At 47.6% G+C, this 24,801-nt stretch overlaps 1 protein-coding gene and 1 long non-coding RNA gene across 3 annotated transcripts; one reads left to right on the top strand and one right to left on the bottom strand.

Moving 5' to 3' along the window:
- Window positions 1-935: 935 nt before the first annotated feature.
- slc66a2 (solute carrier family 66 member 2) lies at window positions 936-22,375 on the top strand. Of its 2 annotated transcripts, XM_030346994.1 has the most exons (5): window positions 936-1,855; window positions 2,456-2,589; window positions 5,030-5,080; window positions 11,431-11,647; window positions 21,909-22,375. In XM_030346994.1, the coding sequence occupies exons 1-5, from the start codon at window positions 1,653-1,655 to the stop codon at window positions 22,117-22,119; spliced, it is 816 nt and encodes a 271-aa protein (XP_030202854.1). In that variant the 5' UTR covers window positions 936-1,652; the 3' UTR covers window positions 22,120-22,375. The 2 variants fall into 2 exon arrangements, with proteins under 2 accessions (XP_030202854.1, XP_030202855.1); XM_030346995.1 differs by lacking the exon at window positions 5,030-5,080 and having other exon boundaries at window positions 937-1,855.
- LOC115535624 (uncharacterized) lies at window positions 13,145-23,073 on the bottom strand. Its single transcript, XR_003974529.1, has 2 exons — window positions 22,541-23,073; window positions 13,145-13,181 (listed from the first exon to the last, which is right to left on the bottom strand). It is a non-coding gene; the product is annotated as an uncharacterized LOC115535624 (long non-coding RNA).
- Between the last annotated feature and the right edge of the window lie 1,728 nt (window positions 23,074-24,801).

The following is a 24,801-nucleotide window of genomic DNA, read 5'->3' as shown; positions in this document are numbered from 1 at the left end:
ACAAACTTACAGTTTCGGTCATATCCCTTAGTGTCTCTTGTTCTGTGTTAGACATTTGGTTATTGTACTCAGGCTATGCAGTGTGCATGAAAACAGACTTACAGTTTCGGTCATATCCCTGAGTGTCTCGGGTTCTGTGTTAGACATTGTTGACATCGTTGATCATGGGGTCTATTAGCACTGGGAATGTTGCAAAGTTTTCTGGTAGTCGCATACGAGCAAAGGGGCAAAGCCACCAAAATGTCCACGGTGGGACGGGTGGAACAGACTCAACCGCAAAACTTAATCCTTCCCCCCAGACGTCGATTGAAGATAATCTAGCTCTTTAAAATTGAAGGGACATTATGCCCTACAAAACCTACAAAGAGTTGGTTCCTTGAGGCGTAACCTCCCCGATAAGTTTACAGTCTGGGACAAAGCCTGCCCACTGCGGTTAACCCATTGTGGATTTGCTACTGAAATTGCTACCTTAATAATAAATAATAATACATTTAATTTAGAGGCGCCTTTCAAGACACCCAAGGTCACCTTACAGAGCATATAAGGGTTATTAGGGTTAGGTCTACATCATTCCCCTTTACATAATGGATTATAATCCTACTTTACAGTTAAACCGGAGTCGCAGTAATGTGGTGTGGTTATGCAACCTTTGAAAATAAAACAAGATTTTGTTGTACCATAGTCAACCCTTGTAGGTTTTTTTTTTTTTTCTCGAAAACAATACTTAGTCTGCTACATCATATAGCAACAACAATCTGCATTCTGTTCTTCATACACGGGTATTTCTCTTAAACGCAAAACCATATTAGTAACCAGTGTTGCCAGATTGGGCGGGAAATCTTGCCCAATCTGGCAACACTGTTGGTAAAGGCAGCTATCGCTGATACATGTTTGCCTTTAGGACCCCGCGGCTTCCGTCACATGTTTACGTCAGGGGGAGTGGCCTGTGTCACGTGCCCGGAAAGAAGCAGCACTCCTGTGTTCGGTTTGGATTGTTGTTTCCCTATTTACCAATTTCCTCTGAAAGCAGAGTTACTAATGTCCCAATTATGCCCTTATATCCACAACATGCTATGTGAAATTTTGCCGTTCCATTTGAATGGTCTTAGATATATTAGGGGGGTGAATGTATTTTGTTTCTAACATACAATCGGACTGGTTAGCTTAATCGGAACAGTTATATCAGAAATCCGGACGCTTTTAATTGTGCCTGCAACAATTTCCAAATATTGCTGCAGACAGGATACACGTTGTGAATGCATTCCTCTAGTCACCCCTTAGGTTTTTGTTGTCATCTGTTGTGGGGCTGGCCCGGGTCGTCATTTCCGATTCACAAGGGCTCCTCCTGACTCGTGATGGCGTGGCATTCAGCTTGAGGGAAGAGCTTACACTTTAATGAATGTGTCTTTGATGCTTCCAGACAATTCTTTTAGTAGATATATGTCAGCCTCATTCCGTGACAGTACTATTCCTCACTTTGGCCGCCATTGTAAATTGAGGGCATTCATTTAGATAGAAAAAAAACACAGCAAGTGAAGAGCAAACTCCTGCAGGAACCAGTGGTCTACTGCACTGACCAAAGTCTTGGCAACTTTGGTTCTCTGCGCATCGGTGTGGACACAACCTGCTCACAACTTGATGCCTACTGAACTATGGAAGATGAAGTGTTTGAGCAGCTTCTGCAGGTCTTTAACCAACTTGTGCTATGGATCGCTGCCGGTGCGATGATCTTCGGCGGGGTGGTCCCTTACATCCCTCAGTACAGAGACATACTGCGGACGCAAAATGCTGAGGGCTTCTCCACGTATGTGTGTCTTGTCCTTCTTGTGGCAAATATTCTGCGCATACTATTCAGGTAAGCAAAACTAAGACAGAAACTTCAGACAACTGTCTCGTACAAATACATATCAGGAAAAGCATGTATTGACATTATATGATATGGCCTGCTAAATTTGAATGCTTGAGCTAATCTAATTTTCAGTAGTCACTGGCCATACTATAAGACTAACCCTAACTCTATAAACTAGATTCCTGTAACTGGGGCTGTCCAGTAAATCATACACCTTTTAATGCTTTACTTTTTGGAACCCAAAAGATGCCCTATTGTGCTAGGGCCATTGGCTTTACCAACAAATGGGACATATGGCATAATCTCCTTAAGCAAAGTGAATAGAGTAGTAAACCTATTCACCAGACCCAACCCAAATTCTATAAGTGTGACTGTACAATGGTTCAAGACAATGTGGGGTAGAAGACAAACTGGAAGAACAGGGAATGTTAATGACAGGTACCTCCACGTTTAAACAGTGTGCATGGTTCAAACATTAACATCCGCTTTAGGACAGATGGATAACGACCCAGTGAAAAAAAAACCTGGTGAAACAGGGATATTTCGTCTGTGTTACCTCTTCCCACGTCCCCCAATGGGCCTCTTTTGACCTCCTTTGTCTGTTAGATTCGGGCGCTACTTCGAGACGCCGCTGCTGTGGCAGAGCATCATCATGATCGTCACCATGCTCACCATGCTCAACCTGTGCACCAGCGTGCGTATGGCCGGCGAGCTCAGCACCAAGCGCCGCTCGTTCCTAGGTCAGTCACACGCAGCAACGCACACACACGCACGCACACACACACACGCACGCACGCACGCGCGCGCACATCATGCAGCTTTAACACATGTGTCATTGATAGTATATATTGATAGTTATTTATGAATCCCAGATATAAATGAACAAGAGTGCATTACTTTCTTGCTAGAGGCACAGGGTGAGAGAGGAAGGAGGATCCCTTTCCCACTCAATCTGGTGTTATATCATATTCATGTCGGTGTCATATTCACTTTGTATGTACACCCACACACGCACACGCGCGCACATCATGCAGCATTAACACATGTGTCATTGATAGTATATATTGATAGTGATTGATAGTTATTTATGAATCCCAGATATAAGTGAACACAGAGTGCATTACTTTCTTGCTAGAGGCACAGGGTGAGAGAGGAAGGAGGATCCCTTTCCCACCCAATCTGGTGTTGTATCATATTCATGTCGGTGTCATATTCACTTTGTATGTACACATACACACACACACACACCGTGGGGACTCGGTGAGCAGAGCAGCTCTTGTCGTTGCTGTAGCCATTGAATGGCTGCACTCTACCCACGGTCAGGAATGGGGTGGGTCAGTGCTGTTGTCTATTGTACGTATAAAAACACAATCGACTCTGTGCGCAAGGTCTCCTGATGGTCGCTACTGTCCACTACTTAAGTGTACGGGATTCTACGGGATTTTATAGATCGTTCTTGATCAGGGTGGGACTCACTTTGCTAATTTTGGTGTCAAAATACATCGGGGGGGGGGGGGGGGGGGGAGGAATTTCGCATGACTTGAAAGGCGACGCAGATATACTTTGTTATGAGTTTTACTTTATTTTCTCCACGGTACATTTTGTTGTTAATGTAAGTTGTACCTCTTCTTGCAAAGACAGACTTAATTGCCTCTCCGCTTCCGTTTGGTATGAAGAGTGAAAGAATGGGCTCATAATCGTCTGTTTACCCAAGAGTTAATAAATGATAATTAGGTAAGGCCTTTATTTGTCAATGGGGCGTGCTGCTATCACATTGCACTTGCAGCTCTTGTTTGCTCTTGTTGGCTATGTACAGTAGCTGCAGCGTTCAGCGGTAGATCATTATACTTGACTCCTTGGGCGGGTAAGATAGGTTATCAAGGCTTTACTGAGATGTTGTTGCATGTCTAGTTAAACAGGAAACTATGGTTTCAGTGACTTCCTTTTGGTCTTATGAGACATTACTCAACAGTCCATTATTTTAATAGCAATGAATGCAACTAACTAAGTCTTATTATATTCAGGGAAGGTTTTTAAAGAGAATCAAACCAATGCTCAAGTGTTTCATTTCTACATGTTCACATTACACATTAACTGTGAATTAATTCTTTATATTATGGGTTTTATTTGTATATTTTGTTCATAGTCATGCCTTAAAAGACCCTTGGGTAAATTGTTTCGATTTGACAATTAACACATCAGGTTAGGACCATTTTTCATTACGCATATTTCATCCACTGGATTCATACAAGACTATTACTCCAAATACAGCCACCAAATTCTGATGACTTGCCAGTGTTATGATTGAAATCCAATAACCAGTAGAAGTGTTAAATATGATCCCCACAGCTCCCCCTTCTAAGTATTCAATGTACAGCTATGTTTACATAAATAAATAAATAAATACACAAGAGTGTAGAGGGCATCTGGTTCATTATGTGATTCTGGGTTTTCCTATTAAAGGTAATGTAGGTGTGATTTAAGCGCTATCATTTTGTGTAATTTATTGGAAGTCCCAGTGATAATAACGGTTTCCAGTGGACTGAGCCTGCATCTGTGTTTGAAATGTAGACATCTCCTGTCCTATTTCTGACTAATCGGGGCATTTCTTCCCTGATTGGCTTGGAGAATTAATTTTGCCTGCCAATCACAGATGTGTGAATGCAACACTTCTCATTGGCCGAAACACTGAAGGAAGGAGGGAGCAGTGAGGGAGGGGTGGGGGTCACATGGAACTGCACATGAGATATGAGAATTGTGATTTTCTATATATCCCTAGGAAACAGCATCTACAAACATTGAGTGAATAGTTAAATTTTTCTTTCAACCACGTAAGTCGATTCACCACAACCTAGGCTGTATGACCGTATTTAGGATATATTTTGAAGACAGTATTGTATGGTTTGTTGTTGTGTTTCACATAAATGGATGAAGAACCACAGTTACCTTCTCGCTGATCATTTGACACGCTTGGTTAAAATGATGTTTGGCTCCAAATGTTTTCATCTCAAACTCTCAGAGGTCATGAGGTGGGTGGGTGGGTTGTGTGAGTGGATTCACACAGCTCGCACCCTGACCAAAGCAGGCCGAATGCTTTTTCTGTCTTTTTTATTATTATCTCAGTGTTATTATGAATGCCATTATGAATATATGTATTTCTCTGTGTATGTGTGTCTGTAGCAACAGACAGTAAGGACGAGGAGATCAAAGTCCCTAAGAGGCTCTTTCTGGGTAGGTACTCTCGAACTCCCCTCAAACCAACATTGGTTGTAGTTCATCTGCCTCTACAGCAGAGGGGGAACTTCCAGGTTCAGAGGGGGTAAATCCTTCCTCTGTATTTTCAATATCAATCTCCTGGTGTTGTCCCTGGTTAATGAGCACGGTGAGTGAAATCAGCAGGCTCAGTGCATGGGTGAAGCAACACTACAAATTACGAACCTGGAAAAGTTCACCTCAGCTTGAGACCACCACTTCCCTCCCCCCTCCGTCCGTCAGTCCTCCACCTCTTCATCTCGGTGTTTGTCTGATGTGCATGACCCCCTTACTAAAATGAATCTCACCACTGAATCTAACCCCGCCACACGTTGCGCTCGTGTTGTTGTCTGTGGGACGACGCACTGCATGATCATCCTGCTTCTACACTGCATTGCATCCGAATCTCAATCCACAGCCGCATGTCTAACCCCCCTCCATCCCCATGGATAGCCACGTGCAACCAAAACAGTGGGGTTGCATGTATTCAGCCCACAGAATTCTGTCCCCATGTTATTTTGACTTTTCTTCAATATAATTGCTGAACATGTAAGGCCTTCCTATGCTGCTTCCTTAACGCTTGAAATACGAAATGTCAATCTCTAGTACTATTTTCATCTAATTGTTTCCCCTCTGAACGGTGCATGGTGATGCTTGATTTGCTTGTTTATCTGCCTCAAAGACAAGGCTGGTGAAATTGTAGGGTATTCTTGAATGCCAGCATCCCCTTATAAACCTACCAAACCAAATTATTGTCTGTGTACTGAGTGGTAGATGGACAGCTCGGGAAAACTAGTCTCGAACGGGAAGCATCCATGCCCTTGATGTAGCGCAGCCCAGTGCAACGCTGGTAAAAGAAGATTGGCAATATTCTTTATAAGGCCCCCAGGTGGCGTCAGAGCCCAACAATTGTCAAGCATTGCAAGCTACAGTAATCTCATATTTAATGACTTCTAAATCTGTCTCATATTTGGTGTGTCACTATGTAATAATGAATCACAAAAGACAATTTTAATAAGTATATTGGAAAGATATAAGATAGATATTAATAACGAAGGAAATCATATCCTTTCACATTTTTGACTTTGAACGATGTTCTGCTGAAGCCCTATTCCCTGCATGACATCCAACAGTGGATGTGGGACGATCTCGGGCAGAGTTTTGTCATTATTTTGACCAACTCTTCCCCTCTGACCTCTCTGAGTAAGCTGGTTGAGTAAGCAGCGTGTAGGAAGGGCCAGAATGGGTCCTTTTGATTATGGCTTTGCTAGTAGTATCTGTGCCTGAATATTGATCGCCCTGTCCCGCCTGGATTCAGGCCATTTCTATTCACTTTTCAGAAGCCTGTTAACGACAATATAACACATTCTCAATTCAGTCAAATGTCTTGCAGCACCTGCTGCAATTAGTCGCCACAGACTCCACCAGCTCTGTCGGCAGATCTGGAGTGTGAAGCATTCTCTTTTCTTGAAGTGTTGGGGCTTCTTCGTGTGCGTGTGTGTGTGTGTGTGTGTGTGTGTGTGTGTGTGTGTGTGTGTGTGTGTGTGTGTGTGTGTGTGTGTGTGTGTGTGTGTGTGTGTGTGTGTGTGTGTGTGTGTGTGTGTGTGTGTGTGTTCGTTCTCGGTTGCGTCGCCGACGTGCACTACCTCTGCTGTGTCATTATTGCCCCAGGGGCTCGAGTCAGGGTTGATTACAGGCTGCCCGCTTTATACCAAGGAACCCCATGACTGGGGTCGACATCCAGCGGCTTTCTTTAACTCTTGTGTATCCAGATAGTACCCCAGGCTTTGCCATTTCATTGTCAACCGAGGGTCTTACAGGAGTGTATTATTTTCCAGTAATGTAATGTCACTATCTCTAGAGTCTATGGATTAATGGATTCAAATAATGTCCTTATTTTTTAAAGAAAAGCGTTTTTTTTGATGAAGATAACATTAAATTATCAAAAATACAGTCTAGTCATTGTTAATGTGGTAAATGGCTATTCTAGCTTGAAACTGAAGATTTTTAGGGCCATTTCCAGCAACCTTCACAGCTGAAAACTTTTGAATTAAAGTGTGAGATTAAATGGAAATTATCAATTTTCTGGGTGACCGCAAACTTTTTTAGTGTATATTTTGGCCTTTTTATCCTCAAAAGACCAAAAAAATCCAGGGCCTGTGGGCTTGAAGGAAAGTCTTCTGAATGAGATGTTGGACTCCCTGTGGTCACCCAAGATCCCATCATATGTCCCAAGAGCAGGGGGGCTAACCAAACTCCCGACCTGGCTCTGGTACTGACAGGGCACCCTAATCATCCCCCCAGTCTCTAATTGGATTGTTCCGCCATCCTGCCTCCCTCCCCTGTGACAGCCAGTGTGTGGTAAGCATTCTGGTGCATGCTGGCAGACGTGTGTCAGCCAGGTGGCTGCGACACATTAGTCGTGGATGAGGTGTCATAATTTACCTCCCTGTACACTGCCTGCTCCTGGGACAATATTTCGATGTGATGCATATATATATACATAGAAAAAAGGCTGCGAGCTGCTTTCATAGTCCTTCTTTGAAATGGTGCCCTTTGCTTTGGAGTGATCTCCCTTCCCTTCCAAGCATTAAACTGGATGGGCGTATCAGTCTTTGGCCTGAAATGCCTTTCCAGCTTTATTGAGAAAGGTGTACATCAAAGGGTTCCCGGTTCAACATGAATAGCTTACAGAACCCCACAGGAACACACACCCTCCATGGCTGCTACCTCTGCCGTTGTTATAGTAGTTTGGCCTTCGTCTGACTGAATAATTGTGGCCACTGTCGTTTTAATAATTTTGTGTAAGTCTGCCCGATACTGTTGTGTTGACTCTCCTTATTTAAAATAACTTGTCCAAACTAAAACAAACCCAGATGAGACCTTTCAGTGGGAAAAGGTTCAGGTTGTGAAAGGCCTCTCCCTGCAGCTCCACTACTAAACATGGAACTAGATCAAACCTTGTAAGGCCCCATCTATTCACCTGTTGTCATTTTGCACACGTGATGACTTCAATACCTTCCGGTCCCGTTTGTGTCTGCTTGGTGATCTTACACACCTAGATTAAAGCAGCCCGCAGCAGCATCAGCCTATTTCCTCTGACTTCCTCCCGCTCCATTCCTCTTCCTGTAATCCTGTGGGGATGTGCACCTGTTGCAGTCCTCCCCAGTGTTCTGCTCGGCGGCTCCCCATAAATCACCTCGCTCTGTCTCTCTCCCGCTCTCTCTTACTCTCTGTTTCACCTCTTGAGACACCATTACCCTCTCACCCATGGGTGACCGCCGACTGGGCCTTCAAGTGTGTACAGTCTCGATGCCGTTTCCCCAAGACAAACATGACAACATGAAACCCTACACAAAGGCTTTTACTTTGAAATCGAATTGCCTTCACTTCCTACTACAAGAGTTTTGTGATGGTGTTGCACAGTCAAGTTTGAAACGAAGTACACTTTTTGGGGACGATAACATTTGACATAAAAGCTTTTTTGAGGTAGTCCCCCATTTGAATGGTAAAATCTAATTTTTTCCACTTGATTGCCCAGTTTGGCTTAGAAGTCGGTACAGAAATGAAATGCATTCTGAGCATTTCACGTTGTCTTTAAAGCCAGTCAGCCATGCCAGTCGTTTTGCTGCCGGCGTTGTTGCGACCTGTGCGGGTCATTTCTGCTGAAGTCTCGAATGTCTGTGTGTCTGAGTGCTTCCTGCTTGATTGGAAACGACCCATCAGAAATAGCTCCGGAAAGGGCATCACACACTCCACCCCAAGTCCGAGCCTGTTTTTCGGCAGCTAATTTGGCCGCTCGCTGTAGAGATGGACCACCCATGAGGTGGAGAGTGCCCTGGGGTGAAGGCACTGCGGCCTGGAATAGGAGAGGCAGAGCGGGCAACTGCCTCTTTCTTTTCTTTTACTAGTCCCACGAATAATGAGCCTATCGGACCCGTTCCCTCGAACTACCACTCAGGCTGATGCGTTTTCTGTGTCTCAAAGGGAAACAGGGGTAGGGAGAAAGGCCTCCTGAGGAAGGCAGAAAAAAGCACCTTCTTTGTTTTTCTCTCCACTTTTCCTTTGTCTTTTCAGGTGGCCAGCAAATGAATCACTAGACTGTAGGCTGGTCTTGTAATGATCTTAGCCCAAGAGTGGACTGGCTTTACCGTACAAGGCTGTGTGAGCTGTGCAGAGCAATGCAAAGGCAATCCATTGATACCAGGAAACAGTTATGTTGTCAATTGGGCGAGAAAAATAAAGCACAGATGTCTATATTTATGTTTTTTTTAAATAGTGCTTGAGATGTCACCTCTCTATCTACCTCATTGGAGGTGTGTGTGTGTGTGTGTGTGTGTGTGTGTGTGTGTGTGTGTGTGTGTGTGTGTGTGTGTGTGTGTGTGTGTGTGTGTGTGTGTGTGTGTGTGTGTGTGTGTGTGTGTGTGTGTGTGTTGGGTTGTGGGCACGCTAGCTGGGCAGTCCCAGACTGTACCACTAACCCCCCCCACCCCCGTTCCATGGCTCTCCATCGCTCCTTATCAGCCATGTCCAGATGCCATCCTCTGGGCCCAGTTCCACGCCGGGGGGGGGAATGGGCCGGAAGGGGGGGATGTGGGGGTGGCTGGAACCATCCCCACATCAGGCCTCTTCTCCACCCTCAATGGGTTCTGTAAATGTATTCAAAGCACGGTTTTGTTGGGGACTTGGAGTGGCTCGGATCCATCGTGTCTTCCAGTTTCCATGTCCTCGACGCACAATATCCAGCTCCAAGATGACGTATTTTTCTGTTAGTCCTTTTTGTCGTGAGAGGTTCTCTATTATATCAATTTACTCATTGTGTCGTGTGCGTCACGTGCCTCGTAGAAGGAAGCCTGCCTCTGGACGCTCATTGCTCCTTGTATTCGGTTCAATTCATTGAGGTGCTTTTATTGGATGTGTTGACTTTGCCGATCACAAAGGCAGTGTTTTTTGTGCGTCTGTGTATTGTGGGGCCTCACCCCACCTGGTGCCCCAGAGTAAACATGATCACAGCCCATCCAATTCATTTTAGAGACAATTCCCTTTTTTTTTTTCCAGATAAATAAATAATTCTACTGACGCACAGCGTGGCAAATTCTATAGCAACGAAATATGCCAGCAGAATGTCCCTTTGTAGTTTGAAGGTTGTTTTTCAATGAAGCCTTTGACGCTAAAGCTAATGCTAAAGCTTAACAAGTCTGGCGATTCTTCACAATAATCTCTTGTCTCCCTATGGTGGATCTCACCAGAGGTGCTGCACCTGGAGAGGGTTCCTGATAAGGTGCAGCTCATGTAGAGCTAGTACGACCAACAGACCCTATCCACGCGGAGACCAGGAATCTAATTTGAGCCACATAGTTTTCAAGCCATTATTAGATTTCTGTTGATTTATTGCTTGCAATGACCTTAAACCCATAGCAATTGGTATACAGTATGATGTGCTACTGAAAATATATATAACAGATTTTATCTGTTTTATTGTGCCAGTGTCCCCAAAATCCACAGTCCATGTAATGAAGTTATTATCCCAGCCCATTTGAGGACTGCTGAAAATGGCTTTTCACCTTTTAGCAAACGATTGTTTGATTTAACGCAGCTTTCCTACATTTCCGACTTATGTCCATACTCTGAAGTGTTGCCTTGTGGAGATGCATGCAAATGCATTTGATGGATTACATTCTTTTTGGATGGTTTGATCGACAGCATCACCCATTCTACTGCGGTGGTATTCTGCAGCCTTGGGTTTGGGGACCTTTTGTACATTCTGTGGTCTGTTCAACAAAGCCAGTGTTTCTTTTCCAATTTTCTAATCGATGTGCTTGGGAGGCGCATATCTCTTTTTTTCCCCTCCTTTTTCATGTTTTTCTGTTAAAATGCAACATTTTGACTTTGGAGGGTTGAATTGTTTGGTTACTCAGTTGATTTAGTGTGTCATGTGGTACTTCAGCTGCTGCTGGAAAGAGAAATCACATTCAGACGTTAAAATGTGAGCCTGATTTTACCTTTCCAACAAATTAATCTGTAAGGGGTTGGTAGGTGTTCATATCTCGATTGTTTCACAACCCTTTCTCCCTAAAAATACCCTCAAAACACGTGAAATGATAAATAGCAGATCCTATTCTAGCCATTTAAAATGTGTGAATATGCGCATTTTAAATGAGTGAATATAGGACAGCCTTTCTTTCCAAACCAGTATGCAAAAACGTGCATATATTGCACGTTTTATACAACTCGAGACTCTCCGATGCACCCCGTCCATGTCAAAACACAGCCACCCTCTCTCTGACTCCGTCTCTCTCTCTCTCTCCCCCTCCCCCCCCCGGCATCAGACTTTGAGTGGGGCTACTTCTGGTCGTGGAGCCGCTTCGTGGACTACCTCCAGTGTGTGGTGGGCTTCACGCTGCTGGCGGCCTATGTCACCTACCTGCTGCTGGACTCCCCCGTCTACGTGGAGAGCCTTGGCTTCCTGGCCGTCTTCACCGAGGCCATGCTGGGGATGCCCCAACTCTACTGCAACCACCAGAACAAGTCCACCGAGGGCATGAGGTGAGTGTGTGTGGACCCGGATCGCTGCCCCATGTTGTGCCCCACATTTTTGTTTTGTAGACGCCAAATGGTTTCCATCCACAATCGGCTGGTCTTGTTTTGTGTGTGTGTGTGTGTGTGTGTGTGTGTGTGTGTGTGTGTGTGTGTGTGTGTGTGTGTGTGTGTGTGTGTGTGTGTACACACACATTGCAGTATTAGTAAATAGAGAGATTCCCAGCACATAAACAGGAATAGTTTGTCTGTGTGAGTACGCTTACAACACAGAACGTTGTGCAAAACGTGTGCATGATGAAATAAGGAGTTGTCACAGCACATTAATCATAACCGTGGACATGTAGAGCTCGAAAAAAAATTGACATGCATTTATTCAACGTCACTTTTTGAGTGATACGCCAGGATCAGGAGGTGAGCCCGGACGGCCGGACCGATGATGTATTGAACACGTGCCTCCTCTCCATAAATCAAACCCCCCTGTTAGTTACACTGTATTATCCACTGCTCCACAGCACAGCTCCTGAAAGTTAATTACTCCTGCGGTACTTCAAGCATGTAATATTAAGAGGCAATTAGGCCTAATATATTTTCTAAAGAAGGACCGAGGGGCTGGGGAAACGACCCAGGAGAACGACCCTGCTCGGCAGCGAGGACAGAGTCCGACCCCGCTGTCAGCCTGTGTCCACCCGCGCTCTGCTCTATGTGACAAGAGGCCCCCGCCCCATCACACCAGGGCTGGGGACGTCGGTGATCCGGTGGGGGGTTGGGTTGGGGTGGACGGTGGGGTCGGCGACTGTGGTCGGGATTAAAACAAAATAAAAACGACAGCTTGCTGCATCATTAACACTGACATGTGGGTAATTAACCTCGCTGTCAAGCACCGAGGTTAGCACTCTGATGGTTAGCACTCTGATGGTTAGCACTCTGATTGTTAGCACTCTGATGGTTAGCACTCTGATGGTTAGCACTCTGATGGTTAGCACTCTGATGGTTAGCACTCTGATGGTCAGCACTCTGATGGTTAGCACTCTGATGGTTAGCACTCTGGCGCTACCTTGCCGCTAACGAGACGATCTTCTGGCACTTTGCGTTGGCCCGTTTGAACGTTTTGTTTTGGCCCCTCACTGTTTCTGATTTGTGACGCAGTGAAGTCGAAGAGCGCTCCAATTAAAAGTGTAAAAATAAATAAACGTGACCGACATGGAGCTAGCCAGCGCGCCGGTGTGCTCAAGTGCACTCGCCGGGCCGTGCTTGGGAGTCATGCAAGACAGTGGTGTGTGTTGTTTGCGTGTGTTTGTGTCAGAGTGTGTCGTGACAGATATTTATTCTTTCAACGCAGTGGGAGAGCTGTTTCCCAGAGCAGGGCTAAGCAGTGTGTCCACCGCCCCCACGCGCCTTCACCCACTGTTGACACACACACACACACACACACACACACACACACACACACACACACACACACACACACACACACACACACACACACACACACACACACACACACACACACACACACACACACACACACACACACACACACCTCTCCACCCTTCCTTGCCCTGCCCTATAAAAGCCTTTGTTTGGGGTCTTTTGGTGACACAGGCTGCACCTCTATCTCCCACCGCTCAGCAATTCTCCCCTGGTCGCCCACCATGTACGATTGCTCCACCTATTGGAACTTTTAAACCCTTTATTTCGCCCTCACTTTTGCACTCTCTCTCTCTTCCTCTGTGTGTGTGTGTGTGTGTGTGTGTGTGTGTGTGTGTGTGTGTGTGTGTGTGTGTGTGTGTGTGTGTGTGTGTGTGTGTGTGTGTGTGTGTGTGTGTGTGTGTGTGTGTGTGTGTGTGAGCGAGAGAACCAACTCTCTCCCCTTGTTTGTGGTTTCAATCCATTTCCGTCTGCAACCTGTGGCCGTCTATGTAATGGATCACTGTTGCTAGGTTACTTTACCTCAGCTCTTGGTTTGTGTGTGTGTGTGTGTGTGTGTGTGTGTGTGTGTGTGTGTGTGTGTGTGTGTGTGTGTGTGTGTGTGTGTGTGTGTGTGTGTGTGTGTGTGTGTGTGTGTGTGTGTTTTAATAAAACCTTAATGTGAGTATGCGCCGGGGGCATCTGCGCGGTGAGCAGAGATGTAAGCAAACGAGACGGGTAACGAAGAACGCATCGTTGTGTTTAACAACTGATGGAACGCATTGTCTTTGAAGTTTGTGTGTGTTTGTGTGTGCCGTATTAGTGGCTCATGTCATATTGTTGGTGGAGTCAATTGCTTTTGGCTTGTTTGGATGAGCCAGCCTTGTGGCTCATCCTTAGAGGGGACGGAAAGGGAGAGAGCTGGGTGTGTGTTTGTGTTGAGCAGCTCCTGTTGGGCTGGTTCAGCAGTGTAGGGCTTTGGCCCAGTCCCAGTTCACCCCTTGCCCCTACCAATCAGCCCGACCCCTTTGTTTTGCGCGTCCTCGTGAAGGGGTAGGGTGTCCCGAGTCTCGAGTCCCGGCACACGGAAAAAACAAGTTTTAGAAGAAATCTCATAATCTCATAGATTGCAACTCACGGAGAGATGGTGGCCAATGCTGCGCTTTGGAAACAAAACAAAATGTTTCTTTGTTTCCAAAAAATAGATAGTAATGTCCATCGCGTTATCTTCATTTAATGTCGTCTTATAGACCATTTTTCTCTATCAAGCGTAACAAAAAAATACTTGCATGCTGATCGATGTATTTATTTATAAAATGTCTTGTTGCATTTCAGCTTGTGTTTTTCTTGCTTGTTTATGTGTCTCGTCTGTAGTACCGCTGCTGGAATTTTGAATTTCCCTGAAGGAGCATTCCCAAGGGATCAATAAAGTGTCTATCTACCTATCTATTTATCGCATATTGTGTTCCAACCCCCTGATGCCATATGACGCCCGAAGTCCAGCAGCTAAGCCCAGGCAGCAGAAATCACCACAACTGACACAGACATTGTGCAATTCGAAAACGTCCGGCAACAAACTCGTCGCTTGTCTCTGAAATGCCCATCGCTGACTACCGCTGACTTAGCAAGGGCTAGGAGGGTGTTCTCATTTCACAGGGGGCAGGTCTCAACTACTACCCCTTGTCATTCTGTTCCGAGGGCCAAGTCTAAAAGCGAGGAGCACTCGGAAAGAGCGATGGGGTGAAAAAAAGGAAATGGGACTGGCCAATTGAGTGGAAGTTGGTATTTTCTCTCTTCCATCAATCTATCAGTTGGTATTCACCTTTTTGTTATTGTTTCTACTACTACACCTTGGGCGATGCATGTTCATTGTAGACAGATATATTCCAGTGGTAAGGGTGTTCAACTCTCAACCCAGAGGGTGCTGAGTTTGATTCCTAATGGCTGGTTGTAGGCGTCGTTGTGCAAGATGTTTGATCCTGGAGCATCTTGTTGTTTTGGATCAAAGCGCTGTCTTGTGGCGATCCATTAATATTGGATGTCTGGAACAGTCTTGTGTACGTTGTGATTAGGGATGTCCGATTTTGGCTTTTTTGCCGATATCCGATATGCGATATTGTCCAACTCTAAATTTTCGATTCCGATATCAAACAAGAAGAAAAATGTATACATTCAGACAAGTTTTTTAGATGGGGCATTCTTCATGCAAAGGTTCTTTCATGGACATGTGTGTGCTGTGTATGTTGTGCGTTGGTGATGCGCGTGGGTGTGTGATGCATGTTTGTGTGTGTGTGTGAGGCGTTTGTGTTTGATGCGTTTGTCTGATGCGTGCGTGTGTCACGGGGATCATCACACGGATCGGCGGCTGTGTGTGTCACGTAACAGCAAGGCTTCGCAGCATGCTTTATTTATACAGCGAGGAGATGGGTCCTTGGGGGAAGCAGGTGGCTGACGGTCTGTAATGGGGTGAGGCTGTGCCTGTGCACCCTAGCCCCCCGTGGGCTCTGCTGTCAGATGGTATACGCGAGTACAGAGCTTTAGGCCCACGCTCCGGCATAACCACTTGTACATGAAGCACACAGCTTCGTGACCCCGCACACGCATCACACAAACGCGCCTCACACGAACACGCATCCAGCACACGCGCCTCACACACATACACACAAACATGCATTGCATCGCACACCCACGCGCATCACCAACGCACAACGTACGCACATAAACACATCGCGCACGCCTAAACACGCTTATAAACGGACAACACATGCACATAAACACACGTAAACTGTTTGTGTGTTTGAGAGAGACACTGTCTCTCAGATTGTGCCCCTATATGGCCTCTGGCCTGCACGTCCCTCCATAACGGTGGCGATGCCTTATTCAGCCTTGGTGCTGCTACACAAGCACACACCACCACGGAGAGGGGGGCTTGCACTGGGGGCCCTACCGGCCTAGCCTGTCACTGGAGCCTCGGGGACCTCGACCTCTACGCCATGAGTCCTGCGCGGGGAAGGGTGCAGAACAAATGGATCGGGAATCTTCGTCGTTTCGTAATTTGATTGGGGCGTGCCGAATCAGGGAAGGACACGCCTCGACTGATTGGGTCTAATCAGGAAGTGAGCGCCGATGTCCGCATGATCGTTAACTAAAAGCAGGGACAGCATCCTAATCGTCCTCATCTTCAAACAGCTTGTCCGGGGTCGGGTCGCGGGGGCAGCAGGTCCAGCGGGGGGCCCCAGACTTATTTTTCCCGGGCCACATTGACAATCTCTGACGGGGGGATCCCGAGGCGTTCCCAGGCCAGTGTTGAGATGTAAACTCTCCGCCTAGTCCTGGGTCTTCCCCGAGGACTCCTCCCCACGGGTCGTGCCTGGAACACCGCCCCAGGGAGGCGCCCAGTGGGCTTCCTTACCAGATGCCCGAAGGGACTGCAGCGTTTCAAAAGTCTTCAGTATCAGGGGTGGTCAGACGCCGTGGTCGGGTGGACGGTGTGTATAGACGTGGCAGAAACAGACTATTTTAAAATACAAGAGCTCTCTGTTCCAGCCAAACACCCCTTTGTTAAGCACACGCTCAACAGATTAAAGAGTCAACAAGTTTTATTTGTCACATGCATACGTATGCAGTGAAATGTAAACGTGACAATGCCGCAGAAGCAGTGCAATATAAGTCAAAAAGATAACAAATAGCAATAATATGACAAATAGCATGATATATATATATATATAGATGGCAATGTTGTGCTATTGCAGCATGTAAACAGTGTAACAATGAATGAAGAGGGGACTGTATACAAGGCCCAATGTCTGTCAGGTACGAGTAGTGTTCTTCTACTGTCTGTCTCTTTGCAAGTGTCAGAGTGTGGGATACGGTAGAGAAGGACGTCGGCCATCGCATTCTCTTTACATGCGGACAAGAGGAATGCACATATTTTTGTACGGGAACACCTTCATGCCCCATGATGCATCAGTGGCGCCCGCGCGTCCCTCACCCCGTGCCGTGTTATTCAGGGCGCCGTTCAGACGAGCTGCGTGGGCGGTGTTAAATGAGACACCTTTCTGGATAATGTGCTTGCCACAAAGCAAGTGCAATGATGTCTGCTTTATGAACAAAAGGCTGCTTTCAGACAGCGATTCCTCAGACCGGCTTATAGTGTCGCTAAGGAAACCATTTGTCAGTCCCGAATATTAGTTGATTTACACTTTTGATCATGGTTTGGTCGTGGTGGTCTTCTGTCGATGTGACACTAGGCCTCCGTCGCCGCTTTTATCGTAAACATCTTGGGTCAGCAATGCAATTATTTCCGTTCCTTGATGCTTTTCATGTCGAGTTAAATTACCCAGTTGTGTTGCTCGTCAAATGAAAGCAAACAACTGTTGTTCTTGAAGCTTCTGTTTCCTGACAGAAATGTGTGAACATGATGAATCTAGAATAATGAATCCTAAAAGCACTCTATCGATTCCTCCATAAAGATTCACAGCGCTGCCTGTCAATAACCCTGCTTGCCACCCCACTGTAATATTCACAGCTCATTTTTCACCAGAAATAAATTATTTTTTGCCACAGCCAGGAGATGATTAGCAAGCGCAGGCTGCAGAATCCCTTGATTAGTTATTAATTCAGGAACAAATACCATGAATGTTGCAAGGAAAGCATGGGCATCTGAGGACGGCTGAGATGGAGACATACTCCGGGTTCTTGGAAGAATTCTGGCTTGGGGCATTTTTCCAGCGGTAGCTAATAAGGTCAGTGCTCGCCTGTGTTCCCTGCCCGGTCTGAACCAGGTCCTTCTCCATCTCTCTCTCCCTATCCTGCTGCTCATCCACTGGGCCACGGGTCGTCCTTCACACCCCCCTGGTGAACTCTCTCTTTCTCTCTCGGTTGCCCCCCCTCCCTCTTCATATACTCATTGTGGAGTCTTGTGTCTGGAATGTTTCCAACCCACACACACCGGAGGAGCACACCAAGACAAGTAAAACCAAAATAAAACGCATCATGGAATTCTTTTTTTGTTTTTGTTTACACACATACCGACGAAAACGAAAAATAAAGTTCAGCTCCTCACCAGTCCAGCACTCCTATTAGGGACCACAAACAGCGAGAGAACGAGAGGTAATGATGGAGAGGGAGAGACTGATGGAGAGCCTGAGACACTGAGGGAGAGGGAGACACTGAGGGAGAGACTGATGGAGAGCCTGAGACACTGATGGAGAGCCTGAGACACTGAGGGAGAGACTGAGGGACTGAGGGAGAGACTGAGACACTGAGGGAGAGGGAGACACTGAGGGAGAGACAGAGGGAGAGACTGAGACACTGCGGGAGAGACAGAGTGAGGGACTAAGACACTGAGGGAGACACTGAGACACTGAGGGAGAGGGAGACACTGAGGGAGAGACTGAGACACTGAGGGAGACGCTGAGGGAGAGGGAGACACTGAGGGAGAGACTGAGACACTGAGGGAGACACTGAGACACTGAGGGAGACGCTGAGGGAGAGGGAGACACTGAGGGAGAGACTGAGACACTGAGGGAGACACTGAGACACTGAGGGAGACGCTGAGGGAGAGGGAGACACTGAGGGAGAGACTGAGACACTGAGGGAGACACTGAGGGAGAGACTGAGACACTGAGGGAGAGACTGAGAGACAGAGGGAGAGAGTGAGACACTGAGGGAGACACTGAGGGAGAGACTGAGGGAGAGAGTGAGACACTGAGGGAGAGACTGAGACACTGAGGGAGAGACTGAGAGACAGAGGGAGAGTCTGAGACACTGAGGGAGAGACTGAGAGACAGAGGGAGAGACAGAGGGAGAGACTGAGAGACAGAGGGAGAGTCTGAGAGACAGAGGGAGAGACAGAGGGAGAGTCTGAGAGACAGAGGGAGAGACAGAGGGAGAGACTGAGAGACTGAGGGAGAGAGTGAGACACTGATTGGAGGCAGCAATTTGGCTCGTTGCCTTTCATCTCCTGACGTACTGTCCCTCAAAGACAGACAGACAGACAGATAGACAGACTGCCATAACCCCTCGATGGCATCCGCTCAGCAAGACAAAGAGATAGACTGATTTATCATTTTGTGTTCTCCCCCTTCTGCATTGTTCTTCCTGCTGAGGTAACATCTCACCTCCTCCCCACGACCGGGGGGAAGAGGAGGGGGTTGGCATGCAGCGGGGGATGGGGGGGATATGAGTCTAGTCGAGGAGGAGCTGGGTCAAGGTGAGTGGTTAGGATGGGGGGGGGGGGGGGGGGGGGGGGGGGGGGGTGACAGCTGAGAAGAACAGTCAGATTTGTGCAGTGGCAGTTGGTGAAATGTTGTGTTGTTATTGGCTTCAGTTCGTTGCTTTTGAAGCTGACGGTGAGACACACCTCAGACAAACATACCTCTCTGACGCGTGACGCACAAGGATGCAAAGGGCTCCTCCCGGCCCACCCCCCCCCTCCCCAAGACAGCCTCCATCTCACTTCAAAAGCCTAAGCTCCACTGTGTATTAGTTTCTATATTTCTTCTCAATGGCCGTTCCATGATAAAAGGTGATGAGCAGGATTATGATTCATTTTTATTTTTTAGTTCTTCTTCGACGGGCCAGTGGTGTCTGCGCTGTTCAGGCTGGTAATGGGATTGACCCCCAGCGGCTAGCGCTCGTTCTCACATCGGTGGGAAATACACGGAGGGAAGTGCTGTGCACGGACCTGAAGGGCCGGCCCTGACAAATGCCACTGTGGAATCAATCAATAATTCATTCCTTTTTTAAAAACGTTTTGAAAGGGAAAATGATGTGGCCATGCTCTCTCTCGTCCTCACGCACGCACATGCACACACGTCACTCAGTAGGGGTTCTGGCCCTCGACAAAACAATGAAGAACAATTATTTTTATTTTTTAGTTCTTCTTCGACGGGCCAGTGGTGTCTGCGCTGTTCAGGCTGGTAATGGGATTGACCCCCAGCGGCTAGCGCTCGTTCTCACATCGGTGGGAAATACACGGAGGGAAGTGCTGTGCACGGACCTGAAGGGCCGGCCCTGACAAATGCCACTGTGGAATCAATCAATAATTCATTCCTTTTTTAAAAACGTTTTGAAAGGGAAAATGATGTGGCCATGCTCTCTCTCGTCCTCACGCACGCACATGCACACACGTCACTCAGTAGGGGTTCTGGCCCTCGACAAAACAATGAAGTGCCCTTTTATATGAGGGCCGACGCAGCAAAGGCACCACCCTGTGGGGGGCAGTAGTGTGTGGGGGGCAGTAGTGTGTGGGGGGCAGTAGTCTGGGGGGCAGTAGTGTGTGGGGGGCAGTAGTCTGGGGGGCGGTAGTGTGTGGGGGGCAGTAGTCTGGGGGGCAGTAGTGTGTTGGGGGCAGTAGTGTGTCGGGGGCAGTAGTCTGGGGGGCAGTAGAGTCTGGGGGGCAGTAGTGTGTTGGGGGGCAGTAGTGTGTTGGGGGCAGTAGTCTGGGGGGCAGTAGAGTGTGTGTCCAGGCTGTCCTGGTGTGGTAAGTGTCACACACAGCAGCAGCCCACCTCTGTCCCCAGCAGCACAACACAAATAAAGCAGATGGTTTTCTGACGGATAATCAAAGATCCCTAAAACTGAACCCAGCCTCGGGGCTCCATTTCCAATTCTGTGTGTGTTTTTTATTGTTTTTTGTTTGTCAAACAATAAACAGGATTCATTCGTGTGTGTGTGTGTGTGTGTTGGGGGAGGAGGGGGGGGAGGTTGCCTGGGGCGGCCTGCTGTTTCCTGTCTGCACTCATTAGCTCCTTGCTTTGTGTCTGCTCATTAGTGGAACCCCCCCCCCCATTTATGTGCCGGCAGAAAGTGCTTTAAAAAGACCACTCTCCTGACGCGAGCTGTGGTGTGTGTGCTCTGCACTCTGATCCATGGTTTGTTATTGCTGTGTGGCTCCTCTCCCCCACTGCTGTGAGCACAGCCACGGCGGCCCTTGGAAGGCTTTATATGCATGGCCATTATTATTTGTATGTATTATCCTGAGGAGTCCAACGGCAAGCAGTGTCTCGTGGACATTTGATAATTAAATTGTCTTTGTGTGTGTGTGTGTGTGTGTGTGTGTGTGTCTGCCTGTGTGTGTGTGTGTGTATCTGCCTGTGTGTGTGTATCTGTGCCTGTGTGTGTGTGTCTATCTATGCCTGTGTGTGTGTGTGTGTGTGTGTGTGTGTGTGTATCTGTGCGTGTGTGTGTGTGTATCTGTGCCTGTGTGTGTGTATCTGTGCCTGTGTGTGTGTGTATCTGTGCCTGTGTGTGTGTGTATCTGTGCCTGTGTGTGTGTGTGTGTGTGTGTGTGTATCTGTGCCTGTGTGTGTGTGTGTGTGTGTCTGTGTGTGTATCTGTGCCTGTGTGTGTGGATCTGTGCCTGTGTGTGTGTGTATCTGTGCCTGTGTGTGTGTATCTGTGCCTGTGTGTGTGTGTGTGTGTGTGTGTATCTGTGCCTGTGTGTGTGTGTGTGTGTGTGTGTGTGTGTGTGTCTATCTGTGCCTGTGTGTGTGGATCTGTGCCTGTGTGTGTGTGTGTGTGTGTGTGTGTGTATCTGTGCCTGTGTGTGTGTATCTGTGCCTGTGTGTGTGTGTGTGTGTGTGTGTGTGTGTGTGTGTATCTGTGCCTGTGTGTGTGTATCTGTGCCTGTGTGTGTGTGTGTGTGTGTGTGTATCTATGTCTTTGTGTGTGTGTGTGTGTGTGTGCGTGTGTGCGCCTGCGTGCTTTGCTCCGCTGTGCCGTCTCGTCCGGCCCCCGCCCCCACGGCTGATACCGTACTATTCTCCCCCATATTGTCCCTTTAATCATCTCTTCGTCTCCTGATACGACCCGCTGACTAAGAGACTGTCTGTCCGTCTGTCCCCCCCCCCCCCAGCATCAAGATGGTGGCGATGTGGACGAGCGGCGACACCTTCAAGACGGGCTACTTCCTGCTGACGCAGGCGCCGGTGCAGTTCTGGACGTGCGGGCTGCTGCAGGTGGGCGTGGACGTGGCCATCCTGGCCCAGGTGTACTACTACGGCCGCTACCCCCAGAAGCCCGCCTCCCACGCCGTCTCCCACACCAGCAGCGCCAAGGCCCTCTGAAGACCCCCCGGCCAGGGGGCCCTCAGACGGGGGAGGGGCTGGGGGGGAGAGGGAGGATGGGAGTGGAGGCGGGGGTGAGGGGAGGTCTGTGGGGTGGGGGGGGGAGGGGTATTTGGGTAAACATGGACTCATCACCGCCGTTGTGGGTGGGTTGACGACGGCGAATCCCCCCCCCCCACCAAGTACCGCTAGTAGATCACCTCTGAGACAACGGCTTGACAGCCCCCGACCGCAGACATATACACACACACGCACACCTATGGGAACACACACACACAACACACCATGTCTAACTCCATATAAATAAAACCCTAGGATTTATGCCCACACTCATTAATAACACATGAATACACACACTCAAACACAGTCATTTTCTACCTTCATGTAAGAAAGAATATCTATAAAGATTTGTTAGTAAGACACACACACACACACACACACACACACACACACACACACACACACACCCCCACACCTCTCTCTCTCTGGGTGACTCCGGTTTCACCCCAGCACAACCAGAAGGATTCATCGCTGCTGGGACTTTTATTTTGTAATAAATATACGTTGTGTATGTAGTGTGTGCCACACACTATCCTCGTGTGTACACACTGACCTTTACAGCTGTACAACTGTCCTTCAAAATGTTTGTACGCACACAGACACCCACGTCCCGGGTCATGCATTACCAGCATGTCAGTGATGAAGAACGCATGTCGGTAGAAGAAGCCTCTGGCTCCTTCTACTCAGAACACGATGATTGTGCCGCATGGAAACCCTTCTGCCTTAATCCTTGTTCTGGTCCGGCTGCTACTGAACAGCCCTGAAGGATGTAATCACTCCATCACTCTGAGCCCTGATGAGAATGTAAAAAAAGAACCAATGATGAGTCGGGGAGGTGGGGTGGGGGGGGTATGCCCATTAGTTGGAGAACACGCTGCGTTGTGGGGGGGGGGGGGGGGGGGGGGGGGGGGGGGGGGGGGGGGGGTGTGAACACAGGGGTGGTGGTGCTGGTGGATGTGGTGGTGCTGGTGGTGGAGATGGGATCCAGCTTCACCAAAACCAAACAGAGTGGCGGGCAGCACCACGGATTTGTGTGGGTGATGCGCTCTGGCTTTGTCTGCGCTGTTTTGCCAAATCCGTGGGGGTTCATCACAAGACCGGCAGCTCTGCTCGTCGTTTAAACACAAGAGAGAGAAACGTCCAGTGGGGAAAAACAAGTCATATATGGCGTAGTGGACTCTATCAATAGGATACAGAGCGATACTATATAATATATTTGATACATGTAGAGGAGAGGATATTGTCCTCCTATGCCGCTCGGAGACTGGTCACCGGAGGCGGCTGCAGTGCCTGAATCTAGTAGAAGAAAAGGTCATAACACTTTCACTTTCTCATGCAGTCGCTCAAAGAACCAACAGCCAGTCTGTTGTCTTGTCAAATGTTTTTGGTTATTTTGTGTTTGAAAAAAGCAGTGGCCAAATGTTGCAGAGCCAAACTTTTAAAAGCATACGTGCCAGCCCCCTTCCCCATCGCCTCCTCTTTTTACCCCTCTCCAACAGGTCAAATAGCCATGTGAGCAGATTAGGGGCTCTACGGTTGTTGCTCTTGAATATAGAATAGCAGTACCACCCCCTCCAACCCAAAATAATAAGACAATGGGGGGGTATTTTTTGCAGTTATACTTTCGATTCCTCCCCCCCCCCCCCCCCCGTTCTCGGGTTGGTGGGGGAGGACAGATGGGGGGTCATACTCATACATTCCTAGACCTTGTATTTGCAGTTCATTTATTTATCAATATTCTAGATTTTTTTTTTGTGAACCTTGTTACAATTTTTCTTTTTGACCATTTTTAAGAAGCGGTCAGATTGAGCAGCATTTCTCTAACCTTATTTCTTTACGCTGTTCCCTCTGTGAAGAAGATGTTGAATCAGCCCGATGTGTTTACCTGTCCTCCTCAGCGTTGCAGGTTGAGAACGACCTCGGCGTTGCCTCTCGCCCCATCAAAGAAACATCATGTTGCTGAACTTAGCTCTTTTTTTTTTTTTTTCTACTGAAAGATATTTTCTTATCGCTAGGCATCGGGTGTTTCCTCAACTGTGTTGCTCATGTGCCGTGTCGGTCGGACCCAAACCTTTTGAATACCAAACGTGTCAACAATGTTATTGTTATTTTCAGTAGTATTTCTAGTTGTTTTTTCTATTGTCGTCGTCAGCATTATTATTTGATGTAAGCTCTTACTGTGTTCCCTGTTTCCCTGTTCTATTTTGCTGCCTCTTCACTGGGGAAGTGAACCTGCGTAATGAGGCTGAGCTGAGGCAGTGTTGACTCTGGCAGACCAATAAACAACCTGGGGGACACTAAACGGCTGCTGAGCGTAAATCATTATTTGTTTTGTATGCATGATGACGGAGAGCCCTCTTTGTCTGTGTGTGTGTGTGTGTGTGTGTGTGTGTGTGTGTGTGTGTCTGTCTGGGTGACCTCAACTTGTCAACCAGCCCTGGAACAAGCCTTCTTTGGGCTTGGAGTCCTGTGCCGCTAATAGTTGTGTGGGCCGTGCTTTCTGAACAACATGCAGTCTTGCGCCTCGCATGGCACGGAGAGGGAATGTCACGCGCCACTATCTGGGAAGGGATTTAGCGGCGAAACACAGTCACATGTAATGACATAATAGACATTTAGCAG

Source organism: Gadus morhua, chromosome 22, assembly GCF_902167405.1.
Source record: "Gadus morhua chromosome 22, gadMor3.0, whole genome shotgun sequence".
In the NCBI taxonomy this organism is placed as follows: Eukaryota; Metazoa; Chordata; class Actinopteri; order Gadiformes; family Gadidae; genus Gadus; species Gadus morhua.
The sequence above is the reverse complement of the archived record's forward strand: the minus strand, read 5'-3'. Positions and strand labels throughout refer to the sequence as shown.